The following is a 27,715-nucleotide window of genomic DNA, read 5'->3' as shown; positions in this document are numbered from 1 at the left end:
TAGCATTAGCTCTTTTTGCTGCTGCATCACACTGTGATATTAAGCTTGTGGTCGACTAAGACCCCTAAATTATTTTCACGTGTACTACTGGCAAGTCAGGTCCATTAACTTTTATGAGTCTTCTCTGTGTACGGCTCTGTGTACAACCCTTACCATTTTTCTCGATTTTATTTTATTTTGGTGAGTTGGCAGCATTTTTCTTAACAAATTCTGCACCTCAGGTTTTTTTACACAGGACCCAGTTCTGGTGGTACAGGACATGCAAAATTTAATATGTGCAAAGAAATTGTCATTCATTACTCTTTATTTGCAGAACATTTTGCCAATACACTAAAAAACTCTTAAAGCAACCATGCATAATAAAGGCAGCCACCTACAACATCCAGTTATTTAAAAAAAACCTCAGAAACAAACCTCCACACATAGACGACTCCCTACACAGTGTAACAAAATAGGGGAAGGACTTAATTTGGAGGAAAAGCCATTTGTTTTGCTCTCTATCCTGAATTTACACACAGTGGTCAAAGAGAACCCAAGGCATTGTACATTAGTAAATTCAGTTTCTTTTGAAGAGTTGGCGACTTTTCAAAATGGAGTCCCACATCTCGGGGATTGTGGCGAGCTTTCCCTATTCCCCCTCACCTGCCTTTATTTATCTTCACTTGCATATTAACATGGCGATAAGTCATATTGCAAGGTACTCCAGATTGCGGTATTTCACAGCAAAAACTTGCAAACACAGTAAACGAACGAGATTAAAATGAGAGGATTTCGACGTAAGACAGGTAACAATAATGTGGACTAAACAATAAGCAAAATCTAGGTTAAAATATTTTAAAATGTACAGAATGTCTATGATACAGTGCAACTTGGAACCCTTGATGTTGATGCTTTGTGACAATGTTAAGGTCGCTGGAGCCCAGGGGAGGGATGCAATGGCAATCTGAGAAAATTCTGACATTTATCAGTAAATCCAAAGCACAAGATGATTCGGTTAAAAGAAGATGATGATGATGATTCGGTAAATGACCAAGTATTTTTCTTGTTTCTGTTTTTTGCAAGTGAGGAGTGACATTTAGCATTTATTTGCTTGTACGTTTCCAAAACAAGTATAATGATAAAATTCTTTGTAATACAGTATCTTACTGTAAGTTTCAAGACCAACTACAGTCTGCTAGAATGAATTCTACAAGAGTATCATTTCCCATGGACTGGATGCAGATCCCTGACAGTCAGGGACAGATCTCAAAAATACAGAGTGCCTGGAAAGAATCATACCCTCTTTCTCCATCATTAACTGGTAAACGTCAGCATTTAAGAAGGGCAAGCTTTGACATGTCCGGGATGATTTAAGAAATGAAATGATTTTCATATAACTTCCCCTGTACCTTAATCATCCCCGTAGATGAGCTACTGCTATGAAACTCTGAGAAACGCCATGCACTATAGCAATTTTCTTTGAATTACAGGATGCTTTTATTGGCGATTTATAAAATTGAACCTCTCAATATTCAAAAAAGCTTAGCATAACGCATTCGTGGAAGGTAATATACCCCACAGAGACGGTCCAGCGTGCTCACCCGACCCTCCGTACTGTTCACAAAACATCCCGTGCACCCACTAAGCCCAGTTCCCCACTAATATTGTTGCTCTCTAGTCTACATTACAAATGACAGCACAACTGTTTTGCATCTTTATGCAGAAGCGAAGTCCCGCTGCAGTCCGAGAAGCGATTTCAGCATTGCAGGCTTAAAAGTACTCAAAAGTGTTAGCATACCTGTTGGAGTGAAAGGTTGCTGCATTCATCATCCCATACCTTTGATTTAGTCTCAAAATAGCTCATAATATTTGCTTTTAAAACCATACCAACCAACCACAATTGCTTACTGATCAAGAGCCAAGCACAGCTTTGAACCTAATTAATTTAGGGTCAACTAGATGGAAACGAGTTTTGTCATTTTTGGAAGGATTATGCAAAAAAAGCAAATTCCTTCCTTTATTAACATTTATTTGGGACTTGTGTGGAGGCGAGGCTGTTTTGCTTCTGTGAAGGATTCTTTGCTCCCCAAATTATGTATTGGGGGGCTTGGTTCTCTGACCAAGCCAAGAATCTAAGCCAGCCTTGTAAGTAAGCTCATAAAAAGTCATTTGCCCACAAGTCCTCTTCACTACCAGCCACTGAGCAGGCTGGGAAACAAAACAACAACAACCACAACAACCACAACAACAACCTTGCTTTCTATTAAGCATACTGGTTGATGTGGGGAAGGAGAGTCTGTCCATCTTCTACCATTTGCCTCCTGTGCTGTTATGAAGAGGAATTTCCTTCCTTTAAGGCTAGAATGGAGTCCAACATGGCTGGTACAGGAGAACTGGCCTGAGCCCACTCACTCGCCTGCATGGAATTCCTGCTCGCCTGTGGCGACCAAGCGAGCTGTTAAAACACAAGGCTGATCTCGGTGCAGTCTTAAAACGTGTTTACTTGGAAGTAAGGCCTTCTGATTTCAAGGGGGTTTTACTCCCTTGCTATTTTGCATAGGATTGCAGCCTATATAAAAACATTTGTATGATTTTTTTCAAGAGCCCACACAGAGACCAAGGAAAATAAAAACGCTGCAGCATGCTGAACTCTCGTGGCAGAGGTTGCTAATACAAAAAACTAAAGCCCACACATGCCAGTACATTCGGGAATACGGTAAGCTCCCTCAGATATTCATGATGCAGCTATATCGCTTATTCTTAGACTCTAGTTCCCATCAGCTCCAGCAAACATGGCCAGCGCTCAGGGATTATGGGAATTGTAGCACCAGAAGCACCATTTGCAGGGGGTGTCTGCATCCCAAACTCAATTAATAGGAACCTGTTCTCAGTAATTTATTATATTTTTGCCAGATTTCAGCAGAACCTGTTAACCTATGTCTCAATCTCACAAATCAGCTGATATCTGTTAAGCAGAGTGCTCTTTCGCATGCTTCCCATTGCAGGCTTGGAGATTCCCAGTTCAGGTGATGTACTATCTAGTTTTGTGATTCTGTAACTGTGACTTTCTTCAGCTGTCAAACAAACCCAAATACACTGAACTGCCCTGCTGCCTAATATTGTGTGACTCCCCCAATGCGCTGCAAAATACAACCCACATGTTTCCGGAAATATCGTTTTGGAAAATAATCCCTTTTTAACTATGTTAGAAGTGTGGAAAACGACAAACCGTTCTGATGATACCCCTCCCTCACACTTTTAGATCTCTGCTAGAGCAAATCTATACAATCGGGTTTACAAAATGTGAGAGTCTGGAATTTTTAACCAAACTGATACCAAGAGGCAACGAACCCCTTTTAAAACACCCTCTTTAAAATTTGGTGTGGGTCTGAACAAGCAGGATGGGTGTCCAAATTCCCTTCCCTCCCCCCAAGTTAAATAATGACCATCTTTCGAAATATGGGGGAGGGCAAAAGCGGGGTGTTTTTTTTACAGACCACCCTGATTGTCATTCATTCTGCCACAGCCAGTTGCTGAATCTCATTCAGTCGTTTTGCTTCCATCTAGTCCGAGAGAGTACAGAATCACCATCGATTTTGGAAGCTGAAGAGGACAACAACTGGGTCGGAACCCAAACAGCATTATTTTTAGCGCTCTGCCTCTTTTCCCTTTTTTTTGAAGGCATACACCCAAAAATGTAATCTTTGAGAATCCCTGTTCAATAATGATAGATCTCTCCTCTAAGTCAAGCAGGAAGTGGGCATAGCTATGAAATGCGAGGAATCTTCCCTGCAGAGCTGGATCTCCCTTTCTGAAGATCCTGTGCCTAAAGATCCAAACGGAGCTTCTGCCAGTCTGATTTTGGATCGATACATCTCTGCTTTCAAACATGCTTCTTTTCAAGAATGTCTAAAGCATGGCTTTCTTGCTTGACCGGACAATCTTACTCGATGGCCTGGCCGTAGGCCTGGATCAAGCTCCTCCCCTGCTCTGAGCATCCTTCACAGCGTCAAGGTCCTGTCCTCAGTTAACTCTTTCATGACTAGGATGGCTTGATCTCCGACGGAAGTCTCCTCGATTGTCCACAGGTTGGGTACCCCACCTTCTCCGGCCTCCGCCGAGGGTGCGTAAGACGTAATGGGCCAGTGAAACGTTTCCGCAGGGTGAGCGTATCCGTAATAGTTCTCTTGCGTGAAGCCGATGCTCTCTGGAGTGAAGCTCTGAGTGATGTCCAGAAAGATATTGGCTCCAACCGCAGCCTTGGCCTTGCGCGACCGGCCTTTGTGGCGCTGGGCGTCGTGCGTGTTCTGGTGGCGGATGAGGTGAGAGCTCTGGTTGAAGCTCTTCCCGCACTCGGTGCACCGATAGGGCTTCTCGCCCGTGTGGATCTTCTGGTGCCGGAGCAGCGTGGCCAGGTCGTTGAAGCTCTTCCCGCATTCCGTGCATTTGTAGGGCTTCTCCCCGGTGTGGATTCTCTGATGTCGGAGGAGGGTCCTGCGGTCGCTGAAGCTCTTCCCGCATTCCGTGCACTCGAAGGGCCTCTCGCCGGTGTGCACCCGCCAGTGGGCCTCCAGGTTCGACTTGTCGCAGAAACTCTTGCTGCAGCTGGAGCACTTGTAGGGCTTTTCCCCCGTGTGGCTGCGCCAGTGAGTCTTGAGGCTGTACTTGTTGTAAAAGCTCTTGCTACAGCTCGAGCAGTGGAACGTCTTCTCCCTGGTCTCCACGTGAGTCTTTTGATGCGTAATCAGATTTGTGGTCCGGTTAAAGCTCTTCCCGCACTCCGGGCATTTGTACGGCTTCTCGCCCGTGTGGATTCTCTGATGTCTAAGAAAGCTGGTTTTGTCGCAAAAGCCTTTGCTGCAGACTGTGCACTTGTAGGGCTTCTCCCCCGTGTGGATTCTCTGATGAACCTTAAGGCTCGCCTTGCGCGTGAAGCTCTTCCCACAAACCTTGCACTGGTTTTTTCTTTTGCCTTTGTAAACTTTCGCCGGAGCCGGCAACCCATTGAAGTCGCTGCCCTGGCAATTGGGTTTATCCCGCCAGTCTTCTTCTGTTTGGTCGTCACCGTTTTGCTCTAGTCCTCCTTGATCTCCAACATTATCTTCATCCTCTGTATCGTCTGACAACACTCCGTATGGTTCCCATTCACTCTCGCTCTCCCAGCCATCACCTAGTAGAGAGGGAGAGAGAGAGATCAATACAAAAGTGAAGGAAATATAAAAGATTCAAACTCTGTGAAATCACACCAAGTCTATTTCTGCGAAGAACAAAGAGCTGAAAAATGGTTCTTTTGCCTGTAGATCCCTTTGGCATCTTTAAGGGAAGAGACCACAGCCTTTTTGACACCTGGGAAGGTTATTTATTTATGCCACTACTGCGGCTCGTGTTCTGTTAGCCCCAAAATAGAAAACAAGCAAACTCCCAACTAAAGCAGAATGCCAACTGAAACTGATGGAACATGCGCAGCTTGTGGACCTAACATATAGAAGAAGAGAACAAGAACATACATTTAAATATGATTGGAAAATGTTTATTGAATATACGGAGGAAAATTGTGTGTATCTGAGAATGTGGGCAGCATTAAGATAAATTCAACAGTGTAAATAAGTTTTGGTGGATGTTATAATGGAATACTGAATGGTTCAGTTTATATAAAATACGCAGGGATTTATGTTGTGCAATATGAACCACGGAAAGAGAGGAACGGAAGTCACTGATGTTTTAAGGTTGTTTAAGTGAATATTCTAAAATGTAAAAAAGAAATTTAATAAAAATTATAATAATAAAAGGAAGATACCACAGATCGGTGGTAGATGACCCATTTTGCATGCAGAAAGTCCCAAGCTCAAATCCTGACATCTCTGTGCAGGGCTGAGAGAGACTCCCTGCTTACAGAATCATAGAACTGTAGAGTAGGGACCATAGCTGTCAACTTTTCCCTTTTCTTGCGAGGAATCCTATTCAGAATAAGGGAATTTCCCTTAAAAAAAGGGAAACGTTGACAGCTATGGTTTGACAGCTATGGTTGGGACCCCAAGGGTCATCCAGTCCAACCCCCTGCAATGCAGAAATCTCAGCTAGAACATCCATGACAGATGGCCATCCAGGTTTGAAACCCTGGACAGCTGCTGCCAGTCAGGGAAGACAATACTGAGCTGGGTGGGCCAAGGATCTGACTTGGTATAAGACAGCTTCCTATGTTCCTCAACTGACTACAGTGGTACCTCAGGTTACATACGCTTCAGGTTACAGACTCTGCTAACCCAGAAACAGTACCTCGGGTTAAGAACTTTGCTTCAGTGTGAGAACAGAAATCGCATGGCGGCAGTGGGAGGCCCCATTAGCTAAAGTGGTACCTCAGGTTAAGAACAGTTTCAGGTTAAGAACGGACCTCCGGAATGAATTAAGTACTTAACCAGAGGTACCACTGTACAGTCATACCTTGGGTTAAATATGCTTCAGGTTGAATGTTTTCAGGTTACGCTCCACGGCGACCCAGAAGTAATGGAATGCGTTACTTCCGGGTTTCGCCGCTCACGCAGACGCTCAAAATGACGTCACTCGTATGCGCAGAAACGGCGAAACGCGAAACGCGATCCGCGCAGTCGCGTGTTACTTTCTACTCAGGATGCCAACGGGGCTCCGGAACGGATGCAGTTCGCATCCAGAGGTACCACTGTATTGTTATTAAATTTATATCCTTTCCTTTCCTCCAAGGTGTTTCAAGTCCTATACCTGGCTCCCCTCCCCCCACCTCTACTTTTTCCCACAACAACTCTGTGAGGTAAATTAGGCCGCGAGAAATTGACTGGCCCAAAGTCACCCCAGTGAGCTTCCTGGCCGAGTGTGGATTTGGACTCTGGAGTCACAGGTCCCAGCCTACCATTCTAACCACCAAAACACACCTGGGGGCAGACCGGGGCAGCTCCATGTCATCGCTGCCCTAACCCAACAATGGGTGCCTCATGCCTTGGTGCCAAATGGCCCTTCCAGTTACCTCACAGGCGACACCCCTGACCAACCCTACTTTGCACCCTCCTTGAACTCTGATGTTACCACCTGCTTGCCTGGATGAAGGCCGGAGGCGGTGTGTGAGAGTTTGTGTAGAAACCATCATGGCCTCCCCCAAAGAATCTTGGGAAGTGTAGTTTATTAAGAACTGTGGGGAGAGCCCTGCTCTCCTCTCAGAACCCCCACTCCCAGCATGGCTTAATAGTCAATCCCTCTTCCTTTCAAACTCAGGGAATTGTATCTCTGTGAAGAGAAGGGTTGTGCTTCTTAATAACTCTCGGCACCCTTAATGAACATGGCTTCCGAGATGGAAAGAAGAAACAATCCCAGCCAGAGAAGAATGGCAAACCAAGTTGATGGGACGATGCTGAAATGGCAAAATTAACTGGAAAGCTTTAGGAACCAAGATGACAAGAACTTTAGAAAAAGAATGGGGGGAAATTATAATTTATTCAGGAGACCATTGTAAGAAGATGAAAACATTTGCAAGATTTTAACCTCACTTGTAAGGTAACAAAGACTATGGGCAATTTGGATGGATAAAAAAAATGTGGATAACGGATTGATATGCAGTTGTAAATATTGACATTAGGACCCATGGAGGGGATGGGGGGGGGAAATCTTGAGATTTGGGGCAATCTCTTTATATGGACTTTTAATTGATTTTGTTATAAGTTTCTATTTTTAAAAACCAAATAAAAATTATTTCAAAAAGAGAAAAGAAACATGGCTTGTTTAAAATGGTATAAGACTGCTTCGGTTGTCTGGTACAGATGTGGCCGCAGTCAAACAGCATCTGGTGGGAAGGCAGAGGGCCCCCACCTGGCTCGTAGCGGACACTCACTCTCTGCAGCTTCAGCCACAAAAGAAATGCCCTCTTGGGATCCTCCTGGTTGTGGCTCGAGTGGCTCTCCCGACAAAAGGTCTTCCTCTTGAGAGTCCTCTATGCTGAGGGAGGTCCCAGTCGCGCTATCTGTGGCAAGAGGGAGGGGAGAACAGATCAATTTCTGTCTGAATTGGACAGAAAACCAGGAAATGAATCTTCAAATAAGTAAATCTACCAGCTGATTCCTTCTGCCATGTCTCTCTCGGCTGATTTCCCTCGGGCACCTCGGCTTCTCTTCCATTTCCAACGTTTTCCTTCGCCTCTTCCATCTCGCTCCCTTTCGGAGCCACTTCAGCCGGTCCCCCACTGTGTTCGCTCCCCCAGAGATTGGCCACTGAAATAGGAGACAAAGAAGATCGTAAGGGGAAAATGGCACCTTAAACTACAAGATTTCCCCCCAAAACCCTGGGGAGGTGCCTCACGAATCAGACAGTGGCCTGGTTCACACAACAGACCAGGCCGAAACTTGGCTTGGAGAAGCTCCTGAAAAGGACCTCACAGCTGCTTTTTGCTTTGCTCCTCCTAGATGCGTTTTGCTGTCCAGAGCTCAGCCATGGTTTGGCTCAGCGTGGCCTCCAAACTGGGCCTTGTGATAAAGCTCTCTCCTACCTAGGGACATAACCTTGTTCCTCAGGAACCATGAACTATGACCAAGGGAAGGAGCTTAATCGTGAGCCCCGGGTTTGGAAGACATGCTAAGTCAATCCTTGGCAGCAAAAACCAGGGAGGATCAGAGTTTCCTTCTCCTAGATGGGCTACTTTCCCAGGTTGACGAGCCCCACCTTCCCCCCTAAAAGGTACCAAGTGCTGCAATTAAGAATCTACCTGTTGGTTGTTCTCCTTCTTCAGAGCTCTGGTCAAATATCTCTTCCTTTTCTTCCAACCAGGAGATGAGATCAGGTTTAGGAACCGGAGGCCCTTCTGAAGAAGAACGAAAAAAGCCCATCACACACCCCAAAACTATTATTTCTGGCTTTCTTGAGGAACTTCAAACCAGCCACTCTGAAACCACCCTGGCCACTGCCATTCCAGCACAATATTTGGGAAGGAAAGATCTTCTGAGGGATTGAGGGGGAATCTGCTGCAGGCTTTCAGATTTTCTTGGACTCCAGTTCCCATCCACACTGCAGCCCGCATGGGCAGCAATCAGGGAAGATGGGAGTTTGAGGGTCTTGCAGGTTCTGCAGGCCAGGAAGTACCTCACCTTGAGGGTTAGAGAGATCGGTCAATGATCTGCTACTTATTTTAGAAAGTGGTGTGTCCATCTGTTCTCTGTAGGTTTGGACGCCTCTCAAGATATTGGGGATTGAAGTTGGGATGCCCTGCCTCCAAAGCAGATGTTCTACCAGTGATCTGTGGCCCTTCCTTATATCTCAACATAAAGGTAAAGGTAAAGGGACCCCTGACCATTAGGTCCAGTCGTGACCAACTCTCGGGTTGCGGCGCTCATCTTGCATTATTGGCCGAGGGAGCTGGCGTACAGCTTCCGGGTCATGTGGCCAGCATGACTAAGCTGCTTCTGGCGAACCAGAGCAGCGCACGGAAACACCGTTTACCTTCCTGCCGGAGCGGTACCTATTTTTCTACTTGCACTTTGATGTGCTTTCAAACTGCTAGGTTGGCAGGAGCAGGGACCGAGCAACGGGAGCTCACCCCGTCACGGGGATTCGAACCACCGACCTTCTGATCAGCAAGCCCTAGGCTCTATGGTTTAACCCACAGTGCCACCCGCGTCCCTATGTCTCAACATAGAATGGCTCAAAATAGAATCAGAGTTGGAAGGGACCCTGAGGATCATCTAATTCAACCCCCTTACAATGCAGGAATATGCAGCTGTCCCATACGGGGATTGAAGAAGAAGAACAGTTTGGATTTGATATCCTGCTTTATCACTACCCGAAGGAGTCTCGAAGCGGCTAACATCCTCCTTTCCTTTCCCCCCCTCCCCCTGTGAGGTGAGTGGGGCTGAGAGTCTTCAAAGAAGTGTGACTAGCCCAAGGTCACCCAGCAGCTGCATTGGAGGAGCGGAGACGCGAACCCGGTTCCCCAGATTACGAGTCTATCGCTCTTAACCACTACACCGCACTGGCTCTCAGCTCTAACCAACTGAGCTATCCAGCTGACATATTTGAGATGACGTCACCCAGAGACGTGATAGAATTATAAGAAGATGCTTTGTCCCAAGCCAGACCACTGGTCCACCTGTTTCAACACCACCTACATTGACCGGCAGCAGCCTTTAAGGGTTTCAGGCAGGGAACATTCGCAGCCCGGAACTGAACCTGGGACCTTCTGCATGCAAAGCCCGATTCTCTGCCACAGGGGCTGCAGGTCCTTCCTCAGTGCCCCTCCACCAAAGAGCCAAGGGATCCTTACCCAGAGAGGCGACGTTCCCATAGTTCTCCACCATGACGTCCCTGTAGAGGGCTCTCTGGTCTGGGTCCAGCAGGCCCCACTCCCCCTCTGTGAAATGCACAGCCACTTGCTCAAAGGTCACAGGCCCCTGGAAGGAAGTTCGGATGGTGGGAAGTCATTCTCACAAAGAGTCTCACACAAGGTGGAAAACTTTCCACTTCCTGTATCCCAGGATTGGGGAACCCAGCGCTATTTTTTCTTTTTTGCTTCCCCCCTTATATTAATTTTATTTTATTACTACTATTATCATTCAAATGATATTTTTTTCTTTTAAAAAAATGTTTACGGGTTGTCTCATTTTGACTCAAGAAAAGCACCATTTTATAGTTCGAATCGGGGGGGCGGGGAATAAAGACACTAAATGGACAAAAGTACAAAGAACATGCATTACTCATATTGAAATACTGCCCCTCAACGAGGCCAAACTTTCATCAGTAAAACACCACACATCCACATTCCACACTGCTTCACACATTAAACACCAGTTTCTGTCTGAGACTCAGGAAACTCCGAGAAAGGAAATGAAGCCGCCATCGGGGGTAGCAGCGGAACTGATGATTCACCGTGCTAGAGAAGAAACTAAAAATTTAAAATTTTTTAGTTTCTTCTCCTGTTAGATTCACAGAAAGTTTAGGGGCATGCATACCCCTGCGTACCCCTAGAAAAAAAGCACTGGGGGAACCTAAGACTCAAGGGCCAAATGTGGCCCTCCAGGGTGTGTGTGGGTGTGTGTGTGTGTGTGAAACAAAAGGAAGTCCCTTTGAGGGTCTTTGCCTAACCTGATCGGAATCCATAGCATCTGTTTCTATCCCAGCACAAAATGAAGATGAGCCATGACTTATTTCAGCAAACAGTTCTCCACCTGCAAAGCAGACAACACGATGACAAGACAGTTACCCTCTCAACACATTTAAAATGTGGCACTCAACTCCTGTCATTATTGGTGTGCTAGATAAGAAATAACTCTAAAACGTGTTGAGAAATGTAAAGAAGAAAGAAAGAAAGAAAGAAAGAAAGAAAGAAAGAAAGAAAGAAAGAAAGAAAATATACTTCGATAAGATGCAAACCTGTTTTGAGTGCACAAAAATTGTTAGAATTATTTATTCAATTTGTAGGATAATAGACTATACAGAACCGGCAAAATTAAGAGAATCTAATGCTGTTTTAAGGAAGAATGGATGCCTTTTCAGACTATTATAAAGAAATATTATTGTATGATGAACTTGCTAGCAGGATTTGAGCTATGAGCTACAGAAGTACCTAATTAGATTATTATACTGTAGTTATGATTTAATAGATAGATGATAAAAGTGCAGAAGGGGAGAAGCAACAACTTCATGGAAAATGGGGTGAGAAGTTAATAAAAGTAAGAGAAAAGATGAAATTTTGTTTTGACTGTGCATGTTAAAAACACTGTAACTTAATAAAATGTAATCAAATAATAATTTGTGTATTGCCCTTCATCCGAAGATCATGGGACGGTTCACAACATAAAAACGTATTCTTACGTACACTACGTAACAACATACTCCATTTATTCTAATTCAATCACTAAACTATATCTTTCACCTGGAATGAGGTGTGGCACTCAAAGCAACAATTAATTGCTCATTTTACCAGAACAAAATGGCTGGGATGATCCCAATGACAAAACTAGGCTTACTCTTCTGGATTAAGACAAGGTCTCTCCTCACCCATCAAATGAGAATTGGAAAAACATTCTGGTCTGCGGTACAAATGTTAACTGCAGTTTTTTTATTCACTGCCACAGGTTTAAGGTTTTTAAAATAGTGACTAGACTCTTGAATTACGGGGTAAGGTAAAGGTAAAGGTAACAATACCCTTGTATTGTTGCTGCTGAATCGTATATTGAATTCCGTAAAAGAGCAACACAAACGATGTCACTTTTCTATGATGGTTAAATTAACATCTTATTTAAGAGCAGGAGCCTCAAGCAACAGAAAGAATACATTTTGGGAAGGTTGGTCCAACCTTCCAAAATATATAGGTGATCCATAGGGACCTTCAAGCACCAGAAATCCTTACCAGGAAAATCTGTGTCGCCATCATTTTCCTGCGCCATTACTCTGAACAAGGGCCTCTGCAAAATGTCTGATGGAGCCCCTGCCTGGGGCGAGTCAGCAGCCACGTCCATGAATCCCACCTGCACACAAAACAAAGAGAAGGACCCCCCTCCCAAGGTCAGGAAAATAAAAGGGGTCAGCTCTTCACACATAAGCCTGACTCCAATGGGGGACCAGCTCCTGAAACAACTGCCAGCAGTGACACATATATTGAGCATGCAGGGCCTTCTCTGTGGCACCACCCAAAGTAACACAAAGGATTGTGAGATGCCCCAAAAGGATCTCTCTGAAGTCAGGAAACAGAGAGTGAGATCAGGAAACTAGCAGCAAACTTTCTCAAAGCCTTAAGTTTTCTGCTTTCAAACGTTGCTGCCCTGGGCTGGCTTCCCAGTAATCAATTCCCTTCCTTCCCACCACTTTCATTAATTGTTCACCCTAAACCAGTGGTTTGTAATACTGTTAAATTCAGAACAAAATTGATCTAAAAATAAAAGTTTTTTTTAAAAAAAATCAGCCTTACTTCATTTGCTACCACTAGCAGTAATAAGCACTTTCAGAAAACCATTTTAAAATATTTGACCGCTGTTTTACACTGTTTTGCTTAACAGTGGAGAATCTTGCCACAGTGAAACGTTTGAGAATCGACCAACTTAGATGACCAGCATATTACCAGTGCTTTTTTTCTGGGAGGACACAGGGTACACATACCCCTAAACATTTTGTGAATCTAACGGGAGAAGAAACTAATTTTTTTTAAAAAAGTAAGTTTCTTCTCTAGCACGGTGAATCGCCAGTTCCATTGCTACCCCTGATGGCGGCCTTTTGTCCATTGCCTGTATTTATTTTCCCCAATTTGAACTATAAAATGGTGGTTTTCTTGAGTCAAAAGGAGAGTACCCCTAAACATTTTTTTAAAGAAAAAATGCACTACTTGTTACCCACCAGATAATCACTTGGGAAAATACCAGGATGCAACTCGCTCACCTGATCATCCTCTTCTTGCTTCTTCATGAGGAAATCTTTGGCCAGGCCAGGGGTTGGGATACAAGCCTCTCCGTCACTCAACCTCGCCACGAAGCTCTGCATTTCTTCAGCTAGGGGTTGTTCCTTCGTGGGCCAAGTCGAATTCAGCATCCGATGCGGAGGAGCGTCTAAGGGAATCACATCCTCCTCGCTCAGGACAACCGCTGCTCCATTTCTTTCCCAGCATCCTCTACTGCTCCCAGCCTGGGCGGCAGACGGGTCCACGGCCACCGCTTTGGGACCGACCACGTCTTGCGAGTCTTCTGTCTTCACTTGGTGCTCCAGCGCGGCCTCCAACTGAAGACCGACAGCCAACGGGTCTCCTTCTTCCGCTCTCATCCTCTCTCGTTTCTTGGGGGAAAGGCAGAATTTGGAGGGGAGCAGGAGGAGGTCGGATGCTACGTCGTGGGCCCGCAGAAGTCTGCAGGCTGCTGTTCTGCCACACTGCCAAATGAGGCAGTCACATCACATCAGAAAGGCAAAACTGAAGGGTTCGAGAAAGCCATTGGGTCTCATCCCTACAGGAAAGGGAGAGAAAGGCCAAGGATGAGAAGAACAGAGAAAAACAAGAAGGGTGCTTAAGTATCCTCCCATCAGTCATTCATTCGTCCCACTTTTCCATGCGTTTCACTGTCACTTTCCTAACTGCAAAATGTGGGTGTTTTTGAAAAAGCAGGTTTGCTGGAACAGAGAAGGAATAATAATAAAAAATTTACTATTTATACCCCACCCATCCAGCTAAGGCAGCCCCAGCCACTCTAAAACCTAAATTTCCAGCATGCAGTAGAATCCCTGCGGCAAAATACTGTACAGTGCATTTTCCTGTCACATTCTTAACCGCAAAAAGTCGATTTCTTTCTTTAACTGCATTTTATTGCAATGGAGAGAACACCTTAACTGCACATAACCTAATTTTCTCTAATGTGCTTGAATCCCTCTGGCAAAACACTGGCTGGGAGGAGACCTATTCACTTGGGATAATTATTTTTTAAAGGTGAGGTAAGGACTTCTGTTTTGCCTAAAGCTATAGCCACATGCATGCCTACTTCTGAGGAAACACACACAGGACTAGGCTGCAACTCATGGGCAATACTGGCTTCTAGTCAGCTGCTGAGCTAAATTCAATGTGCTGCTTTTGGCATATAAAACCCTATACCTAGAAGATCGTCTCACTCCTTATATACCTAATTTTGCACTGCACTCTGCAGGAGGCGGAATCCTGCAAATACCGTCCTATCAGGAGGTCCATCCTGCACAATATTGTGATATTGGGCCTTTAGTATACCTGAAGGAGCGTCTCCACCCCCACTGTTCAGCCCGGACATCGAAGTCCACCACCAGGGGCCTTCTGGCGGTTCCCTCCCTGCAAGAGGTGAGGTTACAGGGAACCAGGCAGAGGGCCTTCTCGGCAGTGGCTCCCACCCTATGGAACTCCCTCCCATCATATGTCAAGGAAATAAGCAACTATCTGACTTAGAAGACATCTGAAGGCAGCCCTGTTTAGGGAAGTTTTTAATGTCTGATGTTTTATTGTGTTTTTAATATTCTGCTGGGAGCCTCACAGAGTGGCTGGGGAAAACCAGTCAGATGGGTGGGGTATAAATAATAAAATTTTAATAATTATAATTATATTGTGGATTTCCCTCCTCTCAAATATTAGACAGGCATCGTCTCTTCTTTCCTACTGAAGACCATCTTCTTCCCTAATCCTAGGGAAAAAATGATTACGTTTTGCTTTTTATGTTGTGGTCAACTTACTATGCCTCCCTGGTTCTGAAAACTGGTGCAAGACAGGTTCCTGCACCTTGTTGTATTATTAAAATTGAACAAATAAATAATTCATTTTAAAAAGGCAGGCTACCGCAGGTCGCAAATGAATTTACTGGACAGTTAGCAGAGAAGTGTTTGGCAATTTGTTCTTGTTGCTATTAGAATCATAGAATCATAGAGTTGGAAGAGACCACAAGGGCCATCGAGTCCAACCCCCTGCCAAGCAGGAAACACCATCAGAGCACTCCTGACATATGGTTGTCAAGCCTCTGCTTAAAGACCTCCAAAGAAGGAGACTCCACCACACTCCTTGGCAGCAAATTCCACTGTCGAACAGCTCTTACTGTCAGGAAGTTCTTCCTAATGTTTAGGTGGAATCTTCTTTCTTGTATTATCAGGACCTGTTCAAAAGCACTGCAGTGTGCAATGCAAGCCAGTCCGTGTCCTTTCTCAGAATATTCCATTCTGTTCCTCCCTCCCAGTTTTCCCTTCCTTCTCACAACAACCACCGAGAGGCCTCAGTAACCCTTGAATTAATTGGGGCGTTCCCTTAATTTCACCCCCCCTAAGTACAGTGGTACCTTGGGTTAAGTACTTAATTCGTTCCGGAGGTCCGTTCTTAACCTGAAACTGTTCTTAACCTGAAGCACCACTTTAGCTAATGGGGTCTCCCGCTGCCGCCGCCCACGATTTCTGTTCTCATCCTGAAGCAAAGCTCTTACACCCGAAGTACTATTTCTGGGTTAGCGGAGTCTGTAACCTGAAGCGTATGTAACCTGAAGCGTATGTAACCCGAGGTACCACTGAATATTTTTCTGCTCATGCAAACTTTGGGGTCCCCGCCCCACCGCGGCCTGCTGCTCCCGACCTCTTGGGAGCTGTTTTGCCCATGTAAGGATTTGAGAGTCCCACCGGTACAGATAATTATTTAACATTTATATTCCACTGGCAAAGCACCTGGGGGGGCTGCTTCCATGAGGCTCAGAACAAGTGTGCAAAACTAGTCCTTCCTTTTGCTTGTCATGGCTTCATTAGCATCCTAAAATTCTAGAATTAGGAGGGAGGGAAGGAAAACTTTTTGTGACCCACTTTTTGTGACACACCCTGCATAATCTTACATGCCCCCTCTTATTCCCTTTTCTCTATAAACAACCCCCCCCCACAAAACACTGCAACCTTTCCATCATATGCTCCAACCCCCTTGATCATTTTGGACAACTTTTCCTGAACCTTTCCACAGCTCTGCAATCTCCCGTTTATTCGTTTTTTCAGATGCGGTGTCCAGATGGATAGGGAAAGTGACCTCAGATGGATGGGGAAAGTGACCTCAACGGCCGCCCTCCTTGCCATGGGGGTCAAACCGGGGTGTGTTTTCCTTGCCCCTCCCCTTTCTACACTCTCACAATTGAAAACTGCCTTCCCCCCTTTTTTCTTTTTTTTTGGGGGGGGCTCCCCAAAATCCCACCCCACCCTCCAAATTAAAAAGCCAAGCTTGCCTCCATCTGCCCCAGCTGGGGAGGAGGAGGAAGAAGGGGGGGGGAGAAAGGGAGCAAATGTGGCAAATCATTGGACACCCCCTTGAGTTTCATGACAACTCTCATGCTGCAAATCTCCCCTGCCCCACTCTCTTTAATCTACCCATGCACACTTTTGCAAGAAACTCACCAGATCCCCTCCAGCCATGGACATCACACCCTGGATCTTACCCACAGTGGCTGGGGGAGGGTTTTTTTGGGAGAGAGAGAGAGAGAGAGAGAGATGAAAAGCAGGAAGTGACTTAAAGCAGTTTACAACCCTCCTTCCTCAAAGGTATCCTAGGAATAGAGACTCGGTCAGCTTAACCCTTAGAGAAGCATTTCAGATGTATTGCAAAAGCAATACACACACAAACAAGCAAACACATCACAACACTTTGAGGGCTGGTCTGATGCATGCACGCGCGCGCGCACGCACACACACGCACACACACACACACACACACACACACACACAGATCTGAGTACTCTAAAGGACAGCTCTGTTTTTCTGCAAACACACCATACAGAAAGACAGGGCACGCACACTGTCCCTTTAAAGCAGATACCAAATTGCTGTTTTCCTCTCAAAGAATTCTGGGAGCTGTAGTTTGCTGGGAATTGTGGCTCCGCCCGGGGTAAAACTACAGGACCCAGAATTCTTTCAGAGGGAAGGATGTGTTTCGAAGGTGCTTTAAAAGCCACAGAGCCATAAAGAGCTTTCAAAGCCCGACCTGACCGGAAGAGTCTGTGACCAGAAGGAGGAGGAGTACCAGGAAGAATGGATGAAATTTAATGACTATTTAGTTAAATACGTTAAGTTAAATTAATTGGGAAAAACTTGCAATAGCCAGATAGGCTTAGGATTTAAATATGTAAAATGATGGATTAATATGTTTAACGTTGAATGAATAAGAAAGAACCATGTTAAGTGATTAAGTTAATTATATAAGAATTTGGAAAACTGTTAAAATGATATACATTGAAATTCAACTAGGGGGATACGAGGAAGTCACTTAACAATGTTAATAAGATTAGTTTTAATAAGGTTATGATTTATGTTTGTTTGTTTGTTTGTTTATAATTTTGTGAAAATCAATAAAAAAAATTGGGGGGGAGAATCGTGGGGACCTGTTGTTTGTAGATGACCCGCCCCCCCCGAGCTTCACTTTCAAAATAAACATTTCCTTGCATTACACCAAATATTTTACTGATAAGAAATACACTGGGAAACAAAACAACTCCTAGCTGTGCTTGATTCATAACATAAAACACAGCTACCTTATAATATCACTGGAGGATATCTAGGCAGTATAAAACAAAGCAGCTACGTAAAAGCACGGCTCCTTCCCCACGTAGATTTCCCCCCCAACATTAATACATTTATACATACATATAACGGATATACAAACTGCTGTAAACAAAATCTGCCCTTTTTCCCTTATGGGGCATCCAAGAGCCCATATAGAGTCCTTGCATAGGTTCCCTATTGGTAGGAGAAAATAACAGAGGCCAACCAACCAAACATACATTTCATACAATCTTTAAAAATATTCATACATAGCCACACTCAGTCCCACACATACTTCCTTTTCCCACCACCGCCCCTCACCCCTCACCCCCACCCTGTGTGAACAGAATGTGTAACAGAAAAAGAAGTAGAAAGTTGGTTTAATAGTGTGTGAAAGAAAGTAATAGAAATGGAAAGAAATTGCAACTGAGTCGATTGGAAGTCCAACGTAGAATATTGATAGGCCTTGCATCTTCCTGCTACCCTTGCCATTCTCTCCCTTTGGAAACCACTGAAACAATATATAAAGCTATGGACCTCAGGTATCAAAGGACAGAATAGTTTATTATTCTCTCCCCTGCCCCCATGCTTTTTTATTGATTTTTTTTATTGATTTTTTATTGATCGTCCACACACTTCCTTATTCATCACTTTGCCGAGCCGTGACTTCCCTCCCTCCCTCCCACAGGTTTTCCTATTTCAGTCTACTTCCCGCAGTTTCTTCTTATTTTGTCAAGTCCACATCGTAAGATTTATTTCAGTCCTGCTAATGTCTTCAGATTTCCACAGTTATTATTTATATAGTCCATGAATTTACTCCAATCTCTTTGGAATTTTGCTTCAACCTAGTTATGGATCCTGCTGATTAGTTTTGCTAATTCCATGTAATCAATCATTCTTGTCTGCCACTCCTCCACCGTTGGTAATTCCTGTACTTTCAATTTTTGGGCAAACAAAGTTCTAGCAGCAGTCGCTACATACATAAATAACCTTTGATCCGCTTTTTCAATTTCCTCTCCCATCAAGCCCAGCAAAAAAAGCTTCTGACTTTTTGGGAAAGGTATATTTAAGCATCTTTTTCAATTCGTTGCAAATGAGTTCCCAAAATGATTCTGTTTTCTCACATGACCACCACATGTGATAAAAATCCCCATCCTTCTCTTTACATTTCCAACATAATTTACGACTCATCCTATACATCTTTGCCAATTTCGTAGGTGTCAAGTACCAACGGTACATCATTTTCATTATATTCTCTTTCAAGGTGGCACATGCTGTAAATTTTAGACTCTTGTTCCACCATCTCACCCACGCATTGTACTCGATATTGTACCGAAAATCTATTATTTATTCTCAAAACAGTTAATGACCCCTGTACTTTGCACCAGTTTACTTCTCAACCCAACCTATCCCACAGGGCTGTTGTGAAGATAAATGTAAAGTTATCAGGAAGGGTGGAGTCAAAATGCAATTAATTGTTAATAAATAAATGTGTCAGTATACATGGACTGCAAAATCCCATCATGCTTCTGTCACCTCCAGGTGTATGTGGGACTCCAACTCACATCAGTCCCAGACAGCAAGGCCAATAGTCACGGATTATGGGAGTTGTAGTCCAGCAACATCTTGGTTCCATCACCCCTGCTCTAAGGAGTTCTGGGCAATGTTGCAGGAGTCCCTTACTCTGCAAATTCTATTCCCAACAACAATTCTATGAAAAAACTGAGGCCTATAAAAAGTGACTAGCCCAAGCCTAGGCAGGTAACTTTATGGCTGAGCAGAAAATTGAACTCAGTGTTATGTTGGGCAAAGTCCAGCACTAAACCCTGGTTAATAATAATAATAATAATATATTCTAGGTTGCATTTTAGGGCAAAGCCCACCCAAGAGAGCTTGCAGGGAAACCAGCTGTAAACCACCAAAGCACATTTAGCATATTTAGCAAATTTATATGCCATTCCACAGCGTGAAGCCACAGAAGTGTTGTGTGATATAAAAGCGGAACTTAAAACAGCAGCCTAAAATAATATAAATGGTCCTAATATAAACAGCCTAAAAGAATATAAATAATATGAAGATAAATAACAGAATATAAAATAGAAATAATATGAATAGTCTAAAATAATATAAAGCAGTCTAAAAACAATTTTCAAATCAACAGCAGCACTTTTTTAAAAAAAGAAAAAGCCGCCTTCAATATGTGGGTATTCAAAGTCCATTTAAAAGCTTAAAGCCAGGGTGGGTAAAACCTTTGGCCCACTGGGTGTTGTTGGACTACAACTCCCATCAGCCTTGACTACAGGCCATATTGGCTGGGGCTGATGGGAGATGCAGTTCAGCAACACTTGGAGGGTCAAAAAGTCTGGTCTATACTGATAGGATCATATGTGTATCGCTTTGGAGGTTATTTTGTAAGAGTGGAGCTACCAGCAAGAAGGCTCTGCTTATTTCTCCCAGAAAGCTGATTGACCTTACAGGCAGGATTCTGATCAGGACTTTGGGAAGTTTAGTTCTGTGAGAGAAAATAGGAATCTCCTAACAACTCTCAGCACCCTTAACAGACTACAGTTCCCAGGATCCTTTGTAGGGAAGCCATGGCTGTTTAAAGTGACATATAAAAGGTAAAGGTAAAGGGACCCCTGACCATTAGATCCAGTTGTGACCGACTCTGGGGTTGCGGCGCTCATCTCGCTTTACTGGCCGAGGGAGCCGGCGTACAGCTTCCAGGTCATGTGGCCAGCATGACTAAGCCGCTTCTGGAGAACCAGAGCAGTGCATGGAAACGGCGTTTACCTTCCCGCCGGAGCGGTACCTATTTATCTACTTGCACTTTGACATGCTTTCAAACTGCTAGGTTGGCAGGAGCTGGGACCAAGCAACGGGAGCTCACCCCGTCGCGGGGATTCGAACCGCCGACCTTCTGATCAGCAAGTCCTAGGCTCTGTGGTTTAACCCACAGCGCCACCCGCGTCCCTTAAAGTGACATGATATGGGAGAAAAGCAATGAGAAACCTAGACAGCATCTTAAAAAGCAGAGACATCACCTTGCCAACAAAGGTCCGTATAGTTAAAGCTATGGTTTTCCCAGTAGTGATGTATGGAAGTGAGAGCTGGACCATAAAGAAGGCTGATCGCCAAAGAATTGATGCTTTTGAATTACGGTGCTGGAGGAGACTCTTGAGAGTCCCATGGACTGCAAGAAGATCAAACCTCTCCATTCTGAAGGAAATCAGCCCTGAGTGCTCACTGGAAGGACAGATCGTGAAGCTGAGGCTCCAATACTTTGGCCACCTCATGAGAAGAGAAGACTCCCTGGAAAAGACCCTGATGTTGGGAAAGATGGAGGGCACAAGGAGAAGGGGACGACAGAGGACGAGATGGCTGGACAGTGTTCTCGAAGCTACCAGCATGAGTTTGACCAAACTGCGGGAGGCAGTGGAAGACAGGAGTGCCTGGTGTGCTCTGGTCCATGGGGTCACGAAGAGTCAGACACGACTAAACGACTAAACAACAACAACATGGCTCTAAATGTATAGTGCAGATGGGGCTGAAGGCTGCCCTCCTACACACCAGAGGTGGAGAAACCGTTGGCAGAGAATGAAAGCCTTAATCTCAGGCTTGTTCAAGCCCCACGTTGGGCAAAATATTTCTGCATTGCAGGGGGTTAGACTAGATGACCCTCAGAGTCCCTTCAAAACTCTACAGTTCTATGATTCTATAACCCGCGTCCCTCCCGATGTTGGTGGACTCCATCTCCCATCATCCCTGGCCCATTGGCCATACAGGAAGCTCCACAATTACTAGAGGAAAACACCACCGCTTCCCCCTACATTTCTATACCCCAGAGGTGCTGGTGGTGAAATCTTGTGGCCTTCCAGATTTTTGTTGGACTCCAACACCCATCAGTCCCAGCCAGCATGGCCAGAGGACAAGGATGATGGGAGTTGTAGTCCAGTCCTATCAGGGAGCATAGCAGGTTCCCCAACCCTGCGAAGTCCATCCACTTACCTGGGAATAAGTCCCACTGCGCTCACTGGGGCTTACATCTGAATAGACTTCTAATCATAGAATCGTAGAGCTAAAAGGGACCCTACGGTCATCTAGCTCAACCCCCTTGCAGTGCAGGAATCTTTTGGCCAACGTGGGTCTTGAACCTGCAACCTTGGCATTATCAGCACCAGGCTCTGACCAAGTGAGCTATCCAGGCTGCACTTTGAGGTTTACTCACCCAAACTCCTCTAAGAATCCGATCTGGCTGAGAGACTGCTCCAAATCTCCCTGGAGGATTCAGCTGGGCTGCTCTCCTCCTTTCTTCCCTTCTTCCTCCATCTGGACCCCTCATTCTTCCCTCCTTCTGACCAGCCACCTCCTCCTGCTCCACCTGATTAAGGAAAGAAAGGGATGCAACAGCAGAGGCCACGAACCCCCAGCCCCTTTGCATGCATTTTAATACCCAAATTGCTATAAAACAACCCAAACAGGCAAGAGAAAGGAGAGGCACACAAGCACACTTTGGCCCTTGAATGGTTAAGGGGACAGAGCTCTGGTTCCTAGAGAGGCAGGAAATGGAGGGCCACAGGAGGGGGGTTGCTGTCCACAGTGGAGGACCTTCCTCCTCTGCCCAGCTGAGCTGCTGAACCCTCTGCAGGCTGGCTGCAATTTGTTTCTTGGGGGGAGCCTGTAAGTAGAAGGTGCATTTGGCTGGGGGGCAAAAAAGGGGCATTTGGGGGAGAAGAGCAGGAGATTGCAAGCTGAGGAGTTAGCAAAAGGCAGTAAAACACATGTTGGAATTGGGAATGGGGGAAGCAGTTTGTGCCAGAGTCAGACCACTAGTCCATCCAGCCCCAGGGCTGCTGCCTCCTTTCACGGGCAGAGGATCTCCCAAATTTCCCAACATCTCAAACTGAGCTTCCCAGTTTGAGATGTTGCCTGGCATTTTCTGCCTGCAAAGTGAACACAGGAATCAGTCTCCTACGGTGTCAGAAAACTGGGTCTGTCTCGCTCAGCATTGCCTACACTGAACGGCAGCAGCACTTCAAGGTTTCAGGCAGGAAGCCTTTACTAGCAGCACATGGAGATTCTAGGGGGTTAAACCTTCTGCAAGCCAAGCAACTGTTCTGCCCACACTTCTGCAAACCTTGCGGCTCCCTGGAGCCTCCCGATAGCTCCCTCATCCGTCTGGGTGGAACTGTTTTGGCCCCATAACAAACAGCGCGAGGAGAATCCAGATTGTTCTCATTCTGTATCAGGATGGGGAGTCTTTTCTGGGCAGCCTTTCGAGGGCCACACATCAGCAGGAGGCAGCGCTAGGGACAAAAGCAAACAGAGCAACAAGTGTAAATGCTGCTGTCACACAGTAAATGTAAAGTAAAGGAAACCCTGACCATTAGGTCCAGTCGTAGCCGACTCTGGGGTTGCGGCGCTCATCTCGCTTTACTGGCCGAGGGAGCCGGCGTACAGCTTCCGGGTCATGTGGCCAGCATGACTAAGCCATTTCTGGCGAACCAGAGCAGCGCACGGAAACGCCGTTTACCTTCCCGCCGGAGCGGTACCTATTTATCTACTTGCGCTGGTGTGCTTTCAAACAGCTAGGTTGGCAGGAGCAGGGACCGAGCAACGGGAGCTCACCCCATCATCGCGGGGATTCGAACCGCCGACCTTCTGATCGGCAAGTCCTAGGCTCTGTGGTTTAATCCACAGCGCCCCCCGCACCCCCACAGTAAGCCAGTTTCTATTCACACTCTCCTCTCTGTCCTCAATCTAGGCAAGCAAAGAGGTGCTGTCAGAGTTCAGGGGCACATTCCAGCCAGGCAAAAATGCCCAGGAATGGGGCCAAAGCAAGACTGTTGAGGGTGTGGCCTGGGCAGAGGGGGTGTGGCCTTGGGAAGGTTCTGAGGGCCAGATTGAGAGAGCCCCAGGGGCCATATTCAGCCTGAGGTCCATGATGCAACACACTTTGCATTCTCCCACTGTTCTGCATGTTTCATTCCTCCAGGGTGAAGTGTTTTGGGGGAGAGAGCTGCTACCCACCACCGACATCTCCTTGTGTGCCAACTGAACAAAGCAACAGGCAGGCCACTTCCCTGCTTCTCTAAGAAGCGATGGAGGGCCCAGACTAAGCTGGGCTTGGATCCTGCAGGGTCCACGGGGAACCATCCTCTGTCCAGAGTCGCCAGCTCCGGAGACACAAAGCCAGAGAAGAGATGGATACTGGAGAGCCAGCCATTTCCAAGCCGGAGGCCAGAGCAGAAAAAGGCACGGGAGATGCCCTCCCTATCGTCCAAGTTGGGCAATTTCCAAAATGGCCGTTGCTGAAACGTGTTAAACGGGCGCAGGACGAGGGGCTGCTACAGCAGAGCTGGCAAGCCCAGTGGAAAGACTTCCTCAGAGTGGTTCAGCCCCACAACTCCAGCATAGAGAGCCCACAGCCGCCATGTGGATATCTTTTATCCACACCGAGGGACCCACAACTGCCAGCCCGCAGGCTGGATGTGATGAGAGCATACTTCGTGGGCTGGCTGAGTATATGCATGGCTCGCCGGATCCCAGAGACAGAGAGGATTATGGGGAAGTGGAGGGAGATGGCCAACATGCCCTCGGCGCGGACGGAGAACGCCGGCTGTTCCGGCGGTTCTCCTACAGGGAGGCGGAGGGGCCCAGGGAAGCATGCAGACAGCTCCACAAACATTGCCATTGGTGGCTCAAGCCAGAGAAGCGGACAAAGGAGCAGATCTTGGAGCTGTTGATCCTGGAGCAGTTTCTGGCTGTCCTGCCCCAGGAAATGCAGAAGTGGGTGGGTAGCCCTGAGACCTGCAGCCGGGCGGTGGCTCTTGCAGAGGATTTTCTGCTGAGGCAAGGAGAGGCCAAGACACAGGAAGAGCAGGTGAGGAGAGTTTTTCGGGCTGTCCTGTGAAAGGCAGGGCGTTCCTCCTTCCCCAAACACCTGACTGCAAAATAACACTTTCCTCCCTCCGCTGCTGGGTGTGGCTAGTCCTTCTTCTTCTTTGGTGATCACTCGTAGCCGAATAAGATTGTCTTCCATAACATGGTTTTAAAAGTGAGTCCGTAAGTGACTGTGGAGGCCAATTCTAGATCCACACGTCCTTCCACAGTGGGGACATAGGTTTCCAGGCGGGAGTTGATCACGGTGAGGGTTTGCCAAGCGTGCCTTCCACTTAGCACGTTTCTCCCTTGCATTCTGAGTTCGAGTGTCTTCAAAACCCATGACATTTTTGGTAAAGGCTGTTCTCCATTGGAGCGCTTGCAGGCCAGTGTTTTCCAGTTGTCGGTGTTTATACAACATTTCTTTAGATTTGCCTTGAGACAGTCTTTAAACCGCTTTTGTTCACCACCAGCATTACGCTTTCCATTTTTAAGTTCGGAATAGTGTAGTTGCTTTGGAAGATGATAATCAGGCATCCGTACAACATGACTGGTCCAACGAAGTTGATGTTGAAGAATCATTGCTTTGATGCTGGTGATCTTTGCTACTTCCAGTACACTGACATTAGTTCGCCTGTCCTCCCAAGTGATGGGTACATTTTTTTTGGAGACACCGTTGATGGAATCTTTCGAAGAGTTGGAGATGGCGTTTACAAGTGGTCCACATTTCTGTGTCCTGTGTCCCTCCTTCCCCAAACTCCTGAACACTTTCCTCCCTCCGCTGCTGGATGTGGCTAGGGATTGAGGACAAATTCCCGGCAGAGAAGGCTATCAATGAACACTAGCCGTAATGGCTGTGCTCTTCCTCCACTTTTGAAGGCTTCTGAATGCCAGTTGGGGAGAGTGGCTTTGAGCTCAGGTCCTGCTCTCTGGCTTTTGACAGGCATCTGGTTGGCCACTGTGAGAACAGGACTCCACCAGTGTGTTCATGGGGTCCCTGCTGCCTTGCCCCTTCCCTTCTTAGCCCTGGCAAATAAGAGCAGCCCCCTGCTTTGAAGACCTACATTGGATCCCAGAGCACAATTCAAAGTGTTGGTGTTCCTTCAGTATACCTGAAGGAGCGTCTCTACCCCCATCGTTTAGCCCGGACACCGAGGTCCACCTCCAAGGGCCTTCTGGTGTTCCCTCCCTGCAAGAAGTGAAGTTACAGGGAACCAGGCAGAGGGCCTTCTTGGTAGTGGTGCCCACCCTGTGGAATGCCCTCCCATCAGATGTCAAAGAATATCTGACTTTTAGAAGACATCTGAGCTTTTAATGGTTGATATTTTACTGTTTTTATATACACTGGTACTTTGGTACTCAAACGGCTTGGCCCCCATACAAATCGGCTCCTAAATGCCGCAAACCTGGAAGCACGTGTTCCAGTTTGCGAACGTTTTTTGGAAGCTGAACGTCCGACGTGGCTTCCACAGCTTCCGCTTGAGTGCAGGAAGCTCCTGCAGCCAATCGGAAGCCGTGTCTTGGTTTTCAAACTGTTTCGGTAGCCAAATGGATTCCCGGAACAGATTAAGTTTGAGAACCAAGGTACCACTCTATGTTGGAAGCTGCGCAGAGTGGCTGGGGAAACCCAGTCAGATGGGTGGGGTACAAATAAATTATTATTATTATTATTATTATTATTATTATTATTATTAAGCTAGTATAGGTGTAGAAAACTGACTTTTGTGTGGATGTAAGGTAGGATTCTGTACAAATTGAAAAACGTAACATCTGCTTCCCCAGCTGCTTTTGTCTCTGGCCCTGTCCATCCAAACATTTGGCCCCCAGAGAGTTGCCCATGTGGGAATGTGCCCACTTCAAGACTGGAAAAAAAAGTTTCCTCCTGGCCCTCCATTAGGAGAAACTGCCTCACGGTAGGAGCTTGTGTTGCAGTTTGCAATTTGGGAATTTGCTGTCCTCTGGAATATTACTCTGGTGACGAAGAAGAAGGGGGAAAAGATTTCAGGAGCTGGGCCTAATCCAGGATGTGGCGGTGAGCTTTGCAGAGGCCGAGCGAACTGTGTCCGAAACTGCTCCGAGGTGTCTCATCAGAGAGGCTGGGAAGGGGAAGGGGGCCAGTTCGCCAGGTAAGGATTCCCTGAGCTTGAATACAGTGGTACCTCGGGTTAAGAACGTAATTCGTTCTGGAGGTCTGTTCTTAACCTGAAACTGTTCTTAACCTGAAGCACCGCTTTAGCTAATGGGGCCTCCTGCTGCCGCTGCCGCCACCGGAGCACGATTTCTGTTCTTATCCTGAAGCAAAGTTCTTAACCTGAATCACTATTTCTGGGTTAGCGGAGTGTGTAACCTGAAGCGTATGTAACCCGAGGTACCACTGTACCTTGGTGCTGGTGATTCTTCCAGGCTGACATTGACTCCTGACAGGCCCTTCAGTGGCATTTCCCCGTTTGTGAAGTTACATCTGCGCCTCCCTTAATAAAATTCAGAAGGAATTTGAAAACAATCCTGTTTATGCAGGCAGCTGAGGGCTGAGGGATTTTTCCAGGCAACCCAGAGATTATTATTTTACTATTATTCATTTCACTTCTATACCGCTTTATATTTTTAAGAGAGAAAAAATCTCAAAGCTGTTTGCAAGCTGCATTAAAACATAAAGCAACCCAGAAGAAAAACATTACAGAAGGAAGTCAAATATACATTCAAAGCTAGCTAATTAGCAGGAAACTAAAATGTTATCTTAAAGATTTCAAAATGAAATGTTACAAAGGGTATACATCAGCTACAAAATGCACATTTAACATAGCAACGTTAGCAAAAAAAATTAAGTCTTTAGCATTCCAAAAGAAAACATTATTAAGGG

The 27,715-nt window shown here is 45.9% G+C and overlaps 3 protein-coding genes across 12 annotated transcripts in view; 2 read left to right on the top strand and 1 right to left on the bottom strand.

Moving 5' to 3' along the window:
* Positions 1–27,715, top strand: part of LOC310756746 (uncharacterized protein) — a 1,375,527-nt gene that overhangs the window by 497,970 nt on the left and 849,842 nt on the right. The gene's annotated exons all lie outside the window — the stretch shown is intronic.
* On the bottom strand, positions 287–22,510 carry LOC310756591 (uncharacterized protein). 4 transcript variants are annotated; one of them, XR_014544941.1, is made up of 11 exons: positions 22,202–22,493; positions 16,834–16,883; positions 13,360–13,916; positions 12,338–12,455; positions 11,071–11,153; positions 10,253–10,379; positions 8,702–8,797; positions 8,052–8,210; positions 7,835–7,963; positions 1,985–5,149; positions 287–1,915 (listed from the first exon to the last, which is right to left on the bottom strand). XR_014544941.1 is itself a non-coding variant. In XM_083600916.1 (10 exons), exons 3-10 carry the CDS (start codon positions 13,735–13,737, stop codon positions 3,981–3,983), a joined length of 2,259 nt encoding a protein of 752 aa, XP_083457042.1. In that variant the 5' UTR covers positions 13,738–13,916; positions 16,834–16,883; positions 22,202–22,456; the 3' UTR covers positions 287–3,980. The 4 variants fall into 4 exon arrangements, 2 of the variants coding, with proteins under 2 accessions (XP_083457042.1, XP_083457043.1); XR_014544940.1 differs by lacking the exon at positions 16,834–16,883 and having other exon boundaries at positions 22,202–22,510; XM_083600916.1 differs by having other exon boundaries at positions 287–5,149; positions 22,202–22,456.
* The window catches only part of LOC310757092 (zinc finger and SCAN domain-containing protein 31-like), a gene marked incomplete at its 5' end in the record, with an annotated part of 210,941 nt that continues 207,632 nt past the window's right edge, over positions 24,407–27,715 (top strand). For 6 of the 7 annotated variants that reach the window (XR_014545036.1, XR_014545037.1, XR_014545038.1 and 3 more), the window contains 2 exons: positions 24,407–24,856; positions 26,861–26,981. Coding sequence is in view for 2 of the 7 variants with exons in the window: in XM_083602244.1 (XP_083458370.1) it covers positions 24,407–24,856; positions 26,861–26,981 (571 nt within the window). The remainder of the gene's footprint in view (positions 24,857–26,860; positions 26,982–27,715) is intronic. The other variant, XM_083602245.1, reaches the window with a different exon arrangement.

The sequence above is a fragment of the Podarcis filfolensis genome (assembly GCF_964270895.1).
Source record: "Podarcis filfolensis genome assembly, chromosome: 2".
NCBI lineage: Eukaryota > Metazoa > Chordata > Lepidosauria > Squamata > Lacertidae > Podarcis > Podarcis filfolensis.
The sequence above is the reverse complement of the archived record's forward strand: the minus strand, read 5'-3'. Positions and strand labels throughout refer to the sequence as shown.

Excerpts from the sequence above, each read along its gene's own strand:
- LOC310756591 (XM_083600916.1), bottom strand. The coding sequence starts at position 13,737 with ATGAGAGCGGAAGAAGGAGACCCGTTGGCTGTCGGTCTTCAGTTGGAG. Across the intron at positions 10,380-11,070 it reads ATGCTATGGATTCCGATCAG|GGGCCTGTGACCTTTGAGCA; the intron begins GTTAGGCAAAGA and ends ACTTCCTTCCAG. Across the intron at positions 7,964-8,051 it reads ATGGCAGAAGGAATCAGCTG|ATAGCGCGACTGGGACCTCC; the intron begins GTAGATTTACTT and ends CTCTTGCCACAG.